At 50.3% G+C, this 13,131-nt stretch overlaps 1 protein-coding gene across 1 annotated transcript; it reads right to left on the minus strand.

Annotated features, from left to right (window-relative positions):
• Positions 1-1,397: 1,397 nt before the first annotated feature.
• On the minus strand, positions 1,398-10,540 carry LOC144738527 (voltage-gated potassium channel subunit beta-3-like). Its single transcript, XM_078621540.1, has 13 exons — positions 10,437-10,540; positions 7,767-7,814; positions 7,658-7,694; positions 7,326-7,513; positions 6,992-7,036; positions 6,874-6,917; positions 5,597-5,683; positions 3,832-3,917; positions 2,563-2,679; positions 2,229-2,327; positions 2,003-2,123; positions 1,571-1,659; positions 1,398-1,487 (listed from the first exon to the last, which is right to left on the minus strand). The coding sequence occupies exons 1-13, from the start codon at positions 10,508-10,510 to the stop codon at positions 1,398-1,400; spliced, it is 1,125 nt and encodes a 374-aa protein (XP_078477666.1). The 5' UTR covers positions 10,511-10,540.
• Positions 10,541-13,131: the final 2,591 nt, after the last annotated feature.

The following is a 13,131-nucleotide window of genomic DNA, read 5'->3' on the forward strand; positions in this document are numbered from 1 at the left end:
TCGGGAAGTTCTGGGCTTCGCCTCCGCCATGTTTCTCCGTGTCGCTGCTGCCGGTGTGTGAGTGGGGGGAGGGGTGGGGTGGGCGGGGAGGGAGGCGCAGGACCGTCTACCTGCCAGCTGCCGGGACGCCGGGACAAGGTGACACTAGAGAGGCAGCACGTCCGGAGACACGAAGAGCAGCGGACCAACCAGGGCACGAGGACGAAAATACACGAAGATCCACGAACAGCGGCTGGACGGTGGTGCGTTCGTAGTCAGCCGGAAAAAGAGCAATTGTTTTGTTTCTGTTTTTGTACAACTGGCACTATGAATTAATATAAACATCACATGATTTCATTAACTCAACACCCCAAAACAAACGATATAAGGGGGGAGTTTGGTTTGGATTTAGCAGAAGTGAAATTCAGTAATCAAGGCTTTCTCAAACATCTGCGCGCGTACGATTTTTATTTCACGCATGTAAAGTGGCTGACGCTGACAGCCAATAGGATGTTGCGCGTCACTCCTGCTCTTCATCCCATTGGTCCAGATCTCGGTAAGAGGGAGTTGATGGTCGGTCGGTCCAGTTGTTCTTCAGGTCAGATGTGTGCCGTTTTTTTCCCTTAGAATTTCTCTTCTAGAATTTGGCTTTGCTCCAAGACCAACTGCGCTTTGTGGACAAGTTGATTTTTTGACGCCACATGGTGGAGACACACACACACACACTCGCACACCGACATCCAGAAGTGAACTTAAATAACTTTATTTGAATTCCCAGCAGAGCTGTTTACACTTCAACAATGATGGGGGAGGATGAACGTCATGGAACTGTGTGACCAGAAGCACCTAACTGTAATGGCGACAGTCACCCAGTTCCATCGGAGGTAGGTCGGTCAGTGACATCACACCTGACGAAGTCACAAAGGATCAGACGCCACGGGAGGAACGTTCTTCAAATGCAGATTCATGTCTTCAAACACGTCGGTGCAGGAGGAGCCTTGAGCAGCTGCCTGTTGTCATGGTTACGTCACAACCGCGTCACTGACTAGCCTGGCGGCGGGGGGTTATTTTGAAATACAGCAGCGCACCGGACCATCGTCCATTCTGTTTGTGCCAGAGGAAGACGAGTTGAGTGACTGCCGATTGTTCCGTTGGTCAATTTGTTAATTCATCCTTTCTTCTGTCAAGTTTCCTTTTTGATGATCAACGTTTTGTGCTCACAGCTGATTGAGTGTACCAGGGTGTTGATGGATGTGTTGCCATGACGACAGTCGATGCTGCGGCTCGGGAAAACGTTGCGATATATTTCTGATTATCTACTGGAACAAGAGTATGTCAGCTGACAACAGCATTCATGTCGCCATGGTAACAGCACTGCTACACTCCCCTTTGGTTTCTTCATTGACTATTGGGTTTTTTCAGCTTTTTGTCTTCTTGGTGTTCCATGGCTTGTTGCCGAGCAACGTGTCCATCTCTGTGATGAGGGGTGGAGTCAGCTGGGACAAGACCTGCAGGGGACAAACAGGAAGCGGTCAGCGCGTCGTTCCGCTACTTCAGGCTGAAGTTGTGAGCGTCTCGAGATGGACGGTACCCTGATGGAACCCAGGTTCTCCAGCAGCTGGTCTGTGTTGGAGACGCCGAGAAGAACGGAGCTGACACCCTCACTGCGGAGACACCAGGCTGAGACAGGAGGAGGTGACCAGTCACTGAGGAAACCTGACACAGCTTTTAGTCACAAAAGGAAACTTCTAGAAAATCTTCCAGGTTCTCTACATGTTCCAGACAACACAGGATGTCTTTCATTTCCTCTTTTTAATCACTGGAGTTGAGGAGAGAATGATGTCAGACAGGCTGAACTTCCACAGTTGTCCCGGTAACGACTCTCCTGTTACAGATCATCAAAACATGAACGATGACTCGGCAAAGAGGATAACTACAAATATACAACACTACAACATGCAGCAGCAGAATGTCTGAGTGACAGTTCATCAGTGTGTGTGTGTGTGTGTGTGAGAGACTGTACCGATGGCCAGCTGAGCTGCGGTGCAGTTCAGGCCTGTTGCCAGCAGGTGGAGTTCTTTGACTTTACTCAGCTGCTTCTTTCCCTCGTCACTGCAGAGACGCTCCTTCAGCCATGTGTAACCCTACACACACACACACCGATCACCACGGTAACAGATGGGCTCTCTCGTACAAACATGTCAAAGACCTGAGGTGGTGGTGTGGTGTGTGTGTGTGTGTGTGCAGACCTTCATTGCAGCTCTGGAGCTCTCTGGGACTCCGTCGTTGTACTTTCCTGTCAGCAGACCACAGGCTAACGGAGACCAGGTCATGGCTCCGACACCTGAGTGAAAGTCAGACGCCACGTTAAAGCCTTCATCGACCCGTTGTACATGTACAGCGACGCCGACCCCCCACCTGAACCGCCCTTTTTCAAAGGGACGGTTCACACTTGTCTTCGTTTGTCAATTCAGCTAGTGGTAGTTAGCTTAGCCTAGCTTAGCATGAAGAGGCTGTACGCACACGTAACAGGAAGTGGTCAAATGACGACGTCGAAGAGACAGTGTGTGTGTGTTGTCCTATCTTGTGGTAGAGCTCAGGCAGGTGCTGTTCCACTTTGTCCCGTTGGAAGTAGTGGTACTCGGCCTGCTCGCACACCGGAGGAACCAGGTTGAACTGGCGGGCGATGGAGTACGCTTCCTGTCGACACGCAGGTGAGACAGCTGGGCCCGGGTTCTCCACGGGTTCTCCATGGAATCTACACTGGTTCTAGACGGGTTCTAGAAGTGTTCTACATGGTTCTACTCTGGTTGTAGACGGGATCTATAAGTGTTCTACATGGTTCTACTCTGGTTCTATAAGTGTTCTACATGGTTCTACTCTGGTTCTAGACGGGATCTATAAGTGTTCTACATGGTTCTAGACGGGTTCTATAAGTGTTCTACATGGTTCTACTCTGGTTCTAGACGGGTTCTGTAAGTGTTCTACATGGTTCTACTCTGGTTGTAGACGGGACCTATAAGTGTTCTACATGGTTCTACTCTGGTTCTAGACGGGTTCTATAAGTGTTCTACATGGTTCTACTCTGGTTCTAGACGGGTTCTACATGTGTTCTACATGGTTCTACTCTGGTTCTAGACGGGTTCTATAAGTGTTCTACATGGTTCTAGACGGGTTCTAGATGTGTTCTACATGGTCTACTCTGGGGTCTAGACGGTTCTATAAGTGTTCTACATGGTTCTACTCTGGTTCTAGACGGGTTCTACATGGTTCTAGACGGGTTCTACATGGTTCTACTCTGGTTCTAGACGGGTTCTACATGGTTCTACTCTGGTTCTACTCTGGCTCTAGACGGGTTCTATAAGTGTTCTACATGGTTCTACTCGGGTTCTAGACGGGTTCTACATGTGTTCTACATGGTTCTACTCTGGTTCTAGACGGGTTCTATAAGTGTTCTACATGGTTCTAGACGGGTTCTAGATGTGTTCTACATGGTTCTACTCTGGGGTCTAGACGGTTCTATAAGTGTTCTACATGGTTCTACTCTGGTTCTAGACGGGTTCTACATGTGTTCTACATGGTTCTAGACGGGTTCTACATGGTTCTACTCTGGTTCTAGACGGGTTCTACATGGGTTCTACATGGTTCTACTCTGGTTCTACTCTGGCTCTAGACGGGTTCTATAAGTGTTCTACATGGTTCTACTCGGGTTCTAGACGGGTTCTACATGTGTTCTACATGGTTCTACTCTGCTTCTATATGTGTTCTACATGGCTCTACTCTGGTTCTAGACGGGTTCCATATGTGTTCTCCATGGTTCTCCATGGATTTTACATGGTTCCTGTGTCTTACCATGATCTCAACAGCATTCCACCGTGACGTTCCCCAGTACATCGCCATCCCCTGATCGATCACAAAGGTCATTGCTCGTACAACCTCTGTGCACACACACACACACACACACACACACACACACACACACACACACACACACACACAGACTCTGTTTGTTGTTGTTTTGATTGTACAACAGAAGAACTTGGGGCCTGTACCACAAAGCCGGATTTTGTTTAATCAAGACCTGTTACCATGGTAATTTACTCTGAAAAACTATCCTGCTCCAGAGCAGGATAACTGTCTGGATTGAATCTGATCTCGTGAAGAGCACCACCCACTGGCCAATCAGATGTCAGAATAACAATGACCTGCCCATTCCTCCACGTAAGACAGGTGGTGAGGAGAGAGTTACGGCGTGAAAGAATCTTCCGGGACCGATCTGACCCATTAAATCTCACCGAATTTACCGTTTCTCACACCCTGGGCCACAGACAGTGTACATCGCCCTATGGTTCTTTGACACGGGTCGTTTCCTTTATTCAGTGGGAGATGAAACACCGTCTGTCGGTGGTCCACCAATTCACCTGAGACCTCACTGATTTAAAAGATGAGTTCATCGTCTTCACAAGACACTTTCCATACATGTGGTTCAGTAAAGGAAATGTGAACAGTGTCATCTCCACACTTCATTCATGGTGTTTGAGGGTTCTCCCTCTTTTTTGAAGAGGGAGATGATATTTTTTCTCTTTGTCCGTGATCATCTCTAACACAGATCCATCAGATGATTTGATTCAGACTGTAGGTGCCAGGTATCTTCCTTCTTTGTGTCACATCTGAGGAGGATTCAGGTGGGGGGGTACTTGAGGGAAGTAGCAAAATCAGCTGTTTTACCAGCGGAATGTATGAATGAACTGGGGGGCGGGGGTTCCTACTTTTTGCTGACTGAACTGGGGGGCGGGGGTTCCTACTTTTTGCTGACCGCTTGTTTGCTCAACCCTAACCCTTGCACAGGTTTTTTGTGGGATTCACTGTTTGCGGTTTCCTTTCATTTATTAAGTATAAAATCCAGACATTGGAGCCTGTAGTTTTTATTGTTTAGTCCAAATGGAAACGCGTCCGTCAAATCCCCTTTGTCAGCCTCCTGACGACTCGTGGGTTTTCATCGTCGCCTAATACAGACGATCAACTTGATATATTGATATGAATGAATTGAATTTCAATAGTAAAGTTGACGCTTTAGTGTTTTTATGTTTGTTGTTTTAACTGGGAAAAAAAATAATGTGATTTCGAGGGATCCACGGATGTTGTAGGTTCATTGAGGCATTAATGAACAACGTACACATTTACACAGTCTGAGATGTGTTGACAGCTGCTTTGTCAACTTCTGGCATCTTCCACGGTGTTTGTCCTTTCTACAATCACTGACTTCTCCTCCTCCTACTTTTCCTCCTCCTACTTTTCCAGCATTAACCTCTGCAGCCGGCGCGAGGCGCTGTCTCCCCTTCGTGCACTGATGATTGTGATTGGTCTGCTGCCTCAAACACACCTCTTGTACGTGCGCGTTCACGGGTCTTGATGAGACAAAGCTGGGTTGAATTAGTGAGTTGATATCCAGCTTCGTGGTACCGATTATTCTGATCACCATGATCTCGCTAAGTCAGTCCTGGATCAATGGAGTTGGAGTGGACTTGTTAATCGAGCTTCGTGTTAGAGGCCCCTGGTGTGGGACAGCTACGTTAGCGTGCTGACGACGTGCGTGCTTGCGTGTGTGTGTTCTCACCCTCCATTGGTGCGTTGATGTCGCTCCTGTTGGCGAAGACAATATCAACGTAATCCAGCTGCAACCTGCTGAGGGAACCACGCAAGCCTGCAACACACACACACACACACACACACACACACACACACACACACACACACACACCAGTTCAAAGTCAGTCACAACTGCTGGGGTTGTTTTTGTTTTCACACCATTTCATCTCCATCTGATTCCACGGAGACGGTTTCTGTCCAAACAGAATGATGAGGAGCAGCAGACGTTCCACATCCTTTGGATGAGCGGTGGTTCTGAAGCAGGCGGCCAGCATACCGCTGACGTTCCCTCCTCTCTTCCAGTCTAAATATAGTTTGCTGTTGTGCGTTGGTTTTGGAGGTGGTGTGTCGACCTGGCGGGAGGACAGAGTGACTGCTGCTCCAGGTTCTGAATGAATGAGAGCGTCTGATGGTGTCGAGTGTTTCCAGCTCTTTGACACCACGTCACACCTCCAGGGGGCAGCGAGGAGCAGAGGCTGAGACCGAGATGAAGAGCTGCCAACAGTTGACTGGTTGTCACGTCCATACCACACAGACCCAGGAGGTGTGTGAGCATGGACTGCTGCACAGGGACTGTGGTGTGTGTGTGTGTGTGTGTGTGTGACCCTGAGGTGTCACAGCGATCATGCTGCAGCTCCTGACCATCAGGACCCTCAGCTCGTCTCTGGCAGATTCAGCGTATGTGGGGATCACGGCCTCTGGGACTTGCCCCTCAGATGAGGAGTGTGTGACGGAGCAGACGCTGTGTGTATGTGTGTGTATGTGCATGCTTCAAAGTGTCACACAAACTCACTTTACGATATTCTTTGGGTTAAATTTAGCTTTTTGCATTTCACACAGTGATTTAAGTCAACAGAGCTGTTAGCGGCTTTCAGAGGGACGAACGACTCATGCTATGCTGTGTGTGTGTGTGTGTGTGTGTGTGTGTCACTCCTAATCCAGTCTTGGCGTCTCTGAGCCTCTTAAAGCCTTGACGACCTCCGACAACTGACAGAGGACACTGACTGTCTGGATGTTTCGTCGTCATGAAGCAGCGTTTCTGAGCGAATAAAAGCAAACCTGACGACGTTTGGTGTTTGGTGTTTCTGTGGCAGCGTCACAGCACCACTCACAGATCTGGAGGATGTACTACATCTGGGCCGTGTGGAGGATTCTGTGTTTGTGTCTCCATGTGACCTGAGACATGAGACCTGAGATCCAGGGAGGGTCCGGAGAGCCACAAAAAGCCAACAAGAGGATGTTTACCTTCAATAATGTGTTTCCGTGACAACCCTCGCTCTGTCTCTGCCCTGCAGGTACAAAAACAGGTCACACGGAGAAGTGGCGTCCACGGACATTTGAACGTGACGTGTGCAGCACTCACTGTCCGCCCCAGTAGATCTTTGTGGTCACCACATAACTGGACCTCCTGGAGGACACACACACACACACACACACACATTCCACCCGTTAGGAGGACAGACGCAGCAGGGTGAAGCCATCACAGGAAGATTAAAAAGAGACGGATGACAGAAACAGAAAGTGCTGAGTCACACGTCATGTCATTAGGGACTGCAGCGACTTCAGGTGCCCAACGACACGAGAAGAACGTTCACTGCAGAGATTGACATGTGGCTGCTGACACACGGACTGTGTACAGCATCTGGACCATCACTGTCAGCTGACGTGGAGGGGGCGGGGGCCTCTGGTCATCTTACCTCCATCCTTTTTTCTTCAGGATGTTTCCAAGAGTCGCCTCGGCCCTGAGAACAGACAGCTGCTTCAGTTCGCTGACACACACACACACACACACACGCCGTACCGTACCTCCTGAAGCGTAGACCTCTGCTGTGTCGAACAAGTTCACTCCACTGTCGTATGCCACTGTCAACACATTCTCCGCCATCTGCACACACACACACAAACACAGTCAGTTCATAGTCACTCACTAACCCTGTGATCCACCACAACTCCTGCAGGTTCTGGTCTGACACACACACACACACCACACACACACACACACACACACACACACACACACACTCAGTACCTCGTCAGAGATCTGGGACCCAAAGGTTACCCATGTCCTGTGTAGAGAAAACCCATCAGTTGAGTGTGTGTGTGTGTGTGTGTGTGTGTGTGTGTCTGTGTGAGTGAACCCACCTAGGCCCAAACAGGACACTCTCAGTCCAGATTTACCAAGGTTTCTGAAAGAAGACACATCAGTCAGGGGATCAGTGGATCTGCAGGCAGCAGCGGTCGGTGCAGTCTAGTTGCTGGTTAACGACTCAGGGTTTGAAGTGATAGAACATTTGAGGAGGTCAGCGTTTGTGATGGGACATGGTTCCTCAGTTGACGACGCTGATCAGCTGACATGGACTCACAAACGATCAACTCATCAGCAATAATTCATTCGTTCCTGATCCGCTTTGACCCCCGTCAACCTCCGTTCTTCACCTGCAGAAACATCAGCACCTCACTGGTGCTTTCTTCCTTCAACCGTCAGCCAATCACAGAGCAGCAGGGGCAAATAAATCCTCACTCACATACAAGTGTTCATCAGGAGCTTCCAGTGGATCGTTCAGTGGAGGTCAGAGGTCACACAGCCTGATTAACACTCACACAGATGGTCCAGTGTGTCAGGATTCATGTTGGAATCCGGAGGTGAGCTGTATTCGTCGTCTATTCTTAGATCAGGAGTGAGAAGAGGAACAAAGGCAGGAGAACAACAAACGGCGAACAGGCTGAAAATACACGCCACCATGACTCAGCAGAAGGAGACAAGTGGCGTCAGACGCCGATCGAACAGCTTCCTGAAAGGGCAGAAGCGTCCTGTCCAACACGTGTGCCATGGAACGCCCCCTGCTGGGACGTCGCAACAAACACCGACCAGACTTCAGACGGGGAAGACGGACGCTACGACGTCATCAGGACACACGTCAGGTCCGAGTCCCAGCTGGTGTCCTTCTGACACATTGTCACTCTGACAAGAATTGGACACACACATACAAACACACACACACTTACCTGTGTGTTGTCATGTGATTGCCTCTCACCTGTACTTCATGTTGCCGTGACGCCCGAGCGCCTCCTTCATGTGGGCGTGGCCTAGTAAGGTGTTCCTGCCTGCCGGCTCTGCCCTGACTCTCGCCTGACAGGCAGGCAGGACATTGGTGCTGAGCAGCCGACGCTCCTTCAGCGGTGCTCGCTGGCGCCGCTGCCTCCGCCGCCCACGTTGCACGCTATGGACACCTGCATCTTTGTCACTATGGTAACGGCGTCTATCTCTCTCAGAACTTTAGAGTGTCAAAGTGAGGAAGTGTCAGTGCCGCTGTCGCCAAGGTGACGGAGGTGAAAAGTCATGAGCATGTCAACAACCGCAACGCACACAACTTTCTGTCCCGTGGAAACATCCCGTTGTCTGTCGCCACCCACAACGACTGACGGTGGAGGAGGAGGAGAGCATCCGTCCCTGTGCAGGACGACAGAGGACGGCGGCAGACTGGAGGGAAAGAAGTGACTCCCACCTCCAGAGAAACACACGCGTCTGTCCGCTGCTGCTGGCAGAGACAGGAAGCCCCTCCCCCCCAGCGCTCAGCTGGTCAACTGACGGGCTGAGTGAGCATCTCACAGACAGAGAGAGGAGAGAGAGGAGAGAAAGAGAGAGAGAGAGAGAGAGAGTCCCAGCACTGAGCTGCACACACACACACACAGGCAGCTATCCGTCCTGTGCGTCCACATCAGGAGACTTTTAAAGGATCATTCCGTCTAAAACCAGAGCTGAACTGTTTGTCCACAAACGTGCAAAAGCGAAACACAACTGGCCAATCCAGCGCAAGTGGCACGTTGCAGACAAACGTGTCACACCCCGTCTGATCAGCTGAGCTGTTCCTCAGGGTTCTCCTCTTGGACCTCTACATTTCTCATGTCGAATGTCTGAGCTGACGCATCTGAAGCGTCCTCAGAGCACCGACGGGTCCAGTCGGTGTGTCCAAGGTGACGACAAACAGCTGTGTGTGTGTGGGGGGGGGGTCCAGCAGTGGATAGCGCAAGAGTTTGGAACCCTTCCCCCACTCGTCCTCTCTTCCCTCCATTGTCCACTGAACCGCCTCTCCGCTGTGTGCGAACCACCCACCACTCGCACACACACACACACAGTTGTGACGCCTGAGGCCAAAGGTACACAGCCACTAATGTGAATTAGACCAGTAGCTGCACACAGAGATATTTGACGCTGACCCAACACGTCCCACTGTCACTGTTCTCTGGAGAACACACACACACACACACACACACACACACACACACACACACACACAAAATCAGATAAAGAAGTACAATAAAAACATACTTTGACATGACAATCACTGGTAGTATAGGAGTTGTTCATGTCACATATTCTCATGTCACTGGTGTCATACTATGTCGTACTATGGTACACGAAACACTATGTTCATATAATATTTGCAGTAGTAATACGTCAATACACCACATAACATGGAGTACAGCAATGAGAACGGTGTTCACAGAGAAGAAGAACGGAGGTCTGGAGGTGTCCTACGGTAGTACACATGTACTGTCCTACTACCTTAGTACTATGGTACTGGACTACTGTAGTACTGTCCTATTATCGTAATGTGGTACTGTCCTCTCCTGTCGGCATTCTGCCGCCCCCTGGTGGTTGCTCAGTGCTACTGCAACCTACTGAGGGATGCCAACTGGAACAGAACCAGCAGGGAGGGAAAAAGAAGGACCACAGGAGAACCTCAGGAGAACTTCACTCTGCTCTCAACCAGCAGAAGTTCCATGGAGCTGAGCACCTGTCTCACCTGTACAACATGCTGTTCATCTCCATGGTGACGTCACACTCCTTCAGGTAGATCTCCAGCCTCCGTCTCTCCATCAGCTTCCTGGCGGCCTCCAGAATGTGAGAGGCCAGCAGTGAGTCTTCCCTCTCCTTCACGTCCTTCCTACCGTCACCCTTGTCTTTCTTCCCGTAGCTGCCCCTGTTGACTTTGGGCTTCTTGGTGAAGCCGTACAACTCCTCCACCGAGAACTTCCCTCCTTTCCCTCCTGCCGACGGTCCGCCAGACGTTCCCGGGACGGATGCTCGACCTGCAAACATGGCTGAGCACCGGCAGGCGGGGTTAACGCTGGCAGCTAGCAGCTAATGCTTTCACCCTTTAACACCGATGCTAACCCCGGTGCTACAATAGTCGTGTATTTACGGTACTCCAAAGTATGTGAGCGTGAATGTAGTACCAGGTACCAGGTACCAGATAACATCGTCTTGAAGGGTTAAGACACAGTCAAGGGTCAAGCTGATGCTAATGTTTGCAATGAATGAAAAGAGTGAGAAAGAGTTGTGGGTGGAGAGAGATCATGAAAAACCAACAAAGACAGGAACGTGTGCTTGTGCACAGAAAGAAGTTTCTGGATGAGGTGAAACATCTGATGAAACTGAGGAACCTGTCCCGGAGCTCGGCTTACGTCAGCGACCTTTACGCCAGAACCAAAGAAAAAATCATCTCTGGTGTCCTGAGACCTGAAGGACTCCATCAGTTCATGACCACACACACACACACACACACACACACACACACACACACACACACACAGACATGTGAGCAGTCCTACCTGTTCAAAGGTGTCCTACCGTCCTCACCTGTGTGTCGCAGTTTGCCCGCCGCTCCTCGTCCCACTCTGTGATATGAATCCTGTTGGTGTGATCGACCAATCACAGCTCAGAGATCATGTCCGTCTCAACGACAGACAACAGGGATTAAACCCTCAACCACCAAAATACCAATCGTTGGCTACAGATGTCACATATGGCGGCTCGCCCACTTCCTGAATTTATCCAACGGTAATCTCACACACTCACACACACACACACACACACACACACACACACACACACACACACACACACACACACACACATCTGTTTTGTTTTCATGGTTCAAGGACACACGGATGTCTGACATTTAACACATGTGTTGTTCTGGACAGAAGGAACGAGGACAGAAGGACAGAATGGACAAGGACAGAAGGACAGAAGGAACGAGGACAGAAGGACATAAGGAACAAGGACAGAAGGAAGGAAGGAACGAGGACAGAAGGACAGAAGGAACGAGGACAGAAGGACAGGAGGACAGAAGGACAGGAGGACGGAGGACAGAAGGAACAAGGACAGAAGGACATAAGGAACAAGGACAGAAGGACAGAAGGAACGAGGACAGAAGGACAGGAGGACGGAGGACAGAAGGAACGAGGACAGAAGGACAGGAGGACGGAGGACAGAAGGAACGAGGACAGAAGGAACGAGGACAGAAGGACAGGAGGACGGAGGACAGAAGGAACAAGGACAGAAGGACATAAGGAACGAGGACAGAAGGACGGAGGACAGAAGGAACGAGGACAGAAGGACAGATGGAACGAGGACAGAAGGAACAAGGACAGAAGGAACGAGGACAGAAGGACAGAAGGGACAAGGACAGAAGGACAGAAGGAACGAGGACAGAAGGACAGAAGGGACAAGGACAGAAGGACAGAAGGAACGAGGACAGAAGGACAGAAGGGACAAGGACAGAAGGACAGAAGGAACGAGGACAGAAGGACATAAGGAACAAGGACAGAAGGACAGAAGGAACGAGGACAGAAGGACAGAAGGAACGAGGACAGAAGGACAGGAGGACAGAAGGACAGAAGGAACAAGGACAGAAGGAACGAGGACAGAAGGACAGGAGGACAGAAGGACAGAAGGAACAAGGACAGAAGGAACGAGGACAGAAGGACAGAAGGGACAAGGACAGAAGGACAGAAGGAACGAGGACAGAAGGACAGAAGGGACAAGGACAGAAGGACAGAAGGAACGAGGACAGAAGGACATAAGGAACAAGGACAGAAGGACAGAAGGAACGAGGACAGAAGGACAGAAGGACAGAAGGAACGAGGACAGAAGGACAGGAGGACAGAAGGACAGAAGGAACAAGGACAGAAGGAACGAGGACAGAAGGACATAAGGAACGAAGACAGAAGGACAGAAGGAGCGAGGACAGAAGGACAGGAGGACGGATGACAGAAGGAACGAGGACAGAAGGAGCGAGGACAGAAGGACAGGAGGACGGAGGACAGAAGGAACGAGCGAGGACAGAAGGACATAAGGAACAAGGACAGAAGGACAGAAGGAACGAGAACAGAAGGACAGGAGGACGGAGGACAGAAGGAACGAGGACAGAAGGACAGAAGGACAGAAGGAGCGAGGACAGAAGGAACGAGGACAGAAGGAACGAGGACAGAAGGAGTGAGGACAGAAGGACAGGAGGACGGAGGACAGAAGGAACAAGGACAGAAGGACATAAGGAACAAGGACAGAAGGACAGAAGGAACGAGGACAGAAGGACAGGAGGACGGAGGACAGAAGGACAGAAGGAACGAGGACAGAAGGACAGAAGGACATAAGGAACAAGGACAGAAGGAACGAGGACAGAAGGACATAAGGAACAAGGACAGAAGGACAGA

Source organism: Lampetra planeri, unplaced genomic scaffold, assembly GCF_965212315.1.
Source record: "Lampetra planeri unplaced genomic scaffold, kcLamPlan1.2.h2 scaffold_1038, whole genome shotgun sequence".
Taxonomy (NCBI): Eukaryota; Metazoa; Chordata; class Hyperoartia; order Petromyzontiformes; family Petromyzontidae; genus Lampetra; species Lampetra planeri.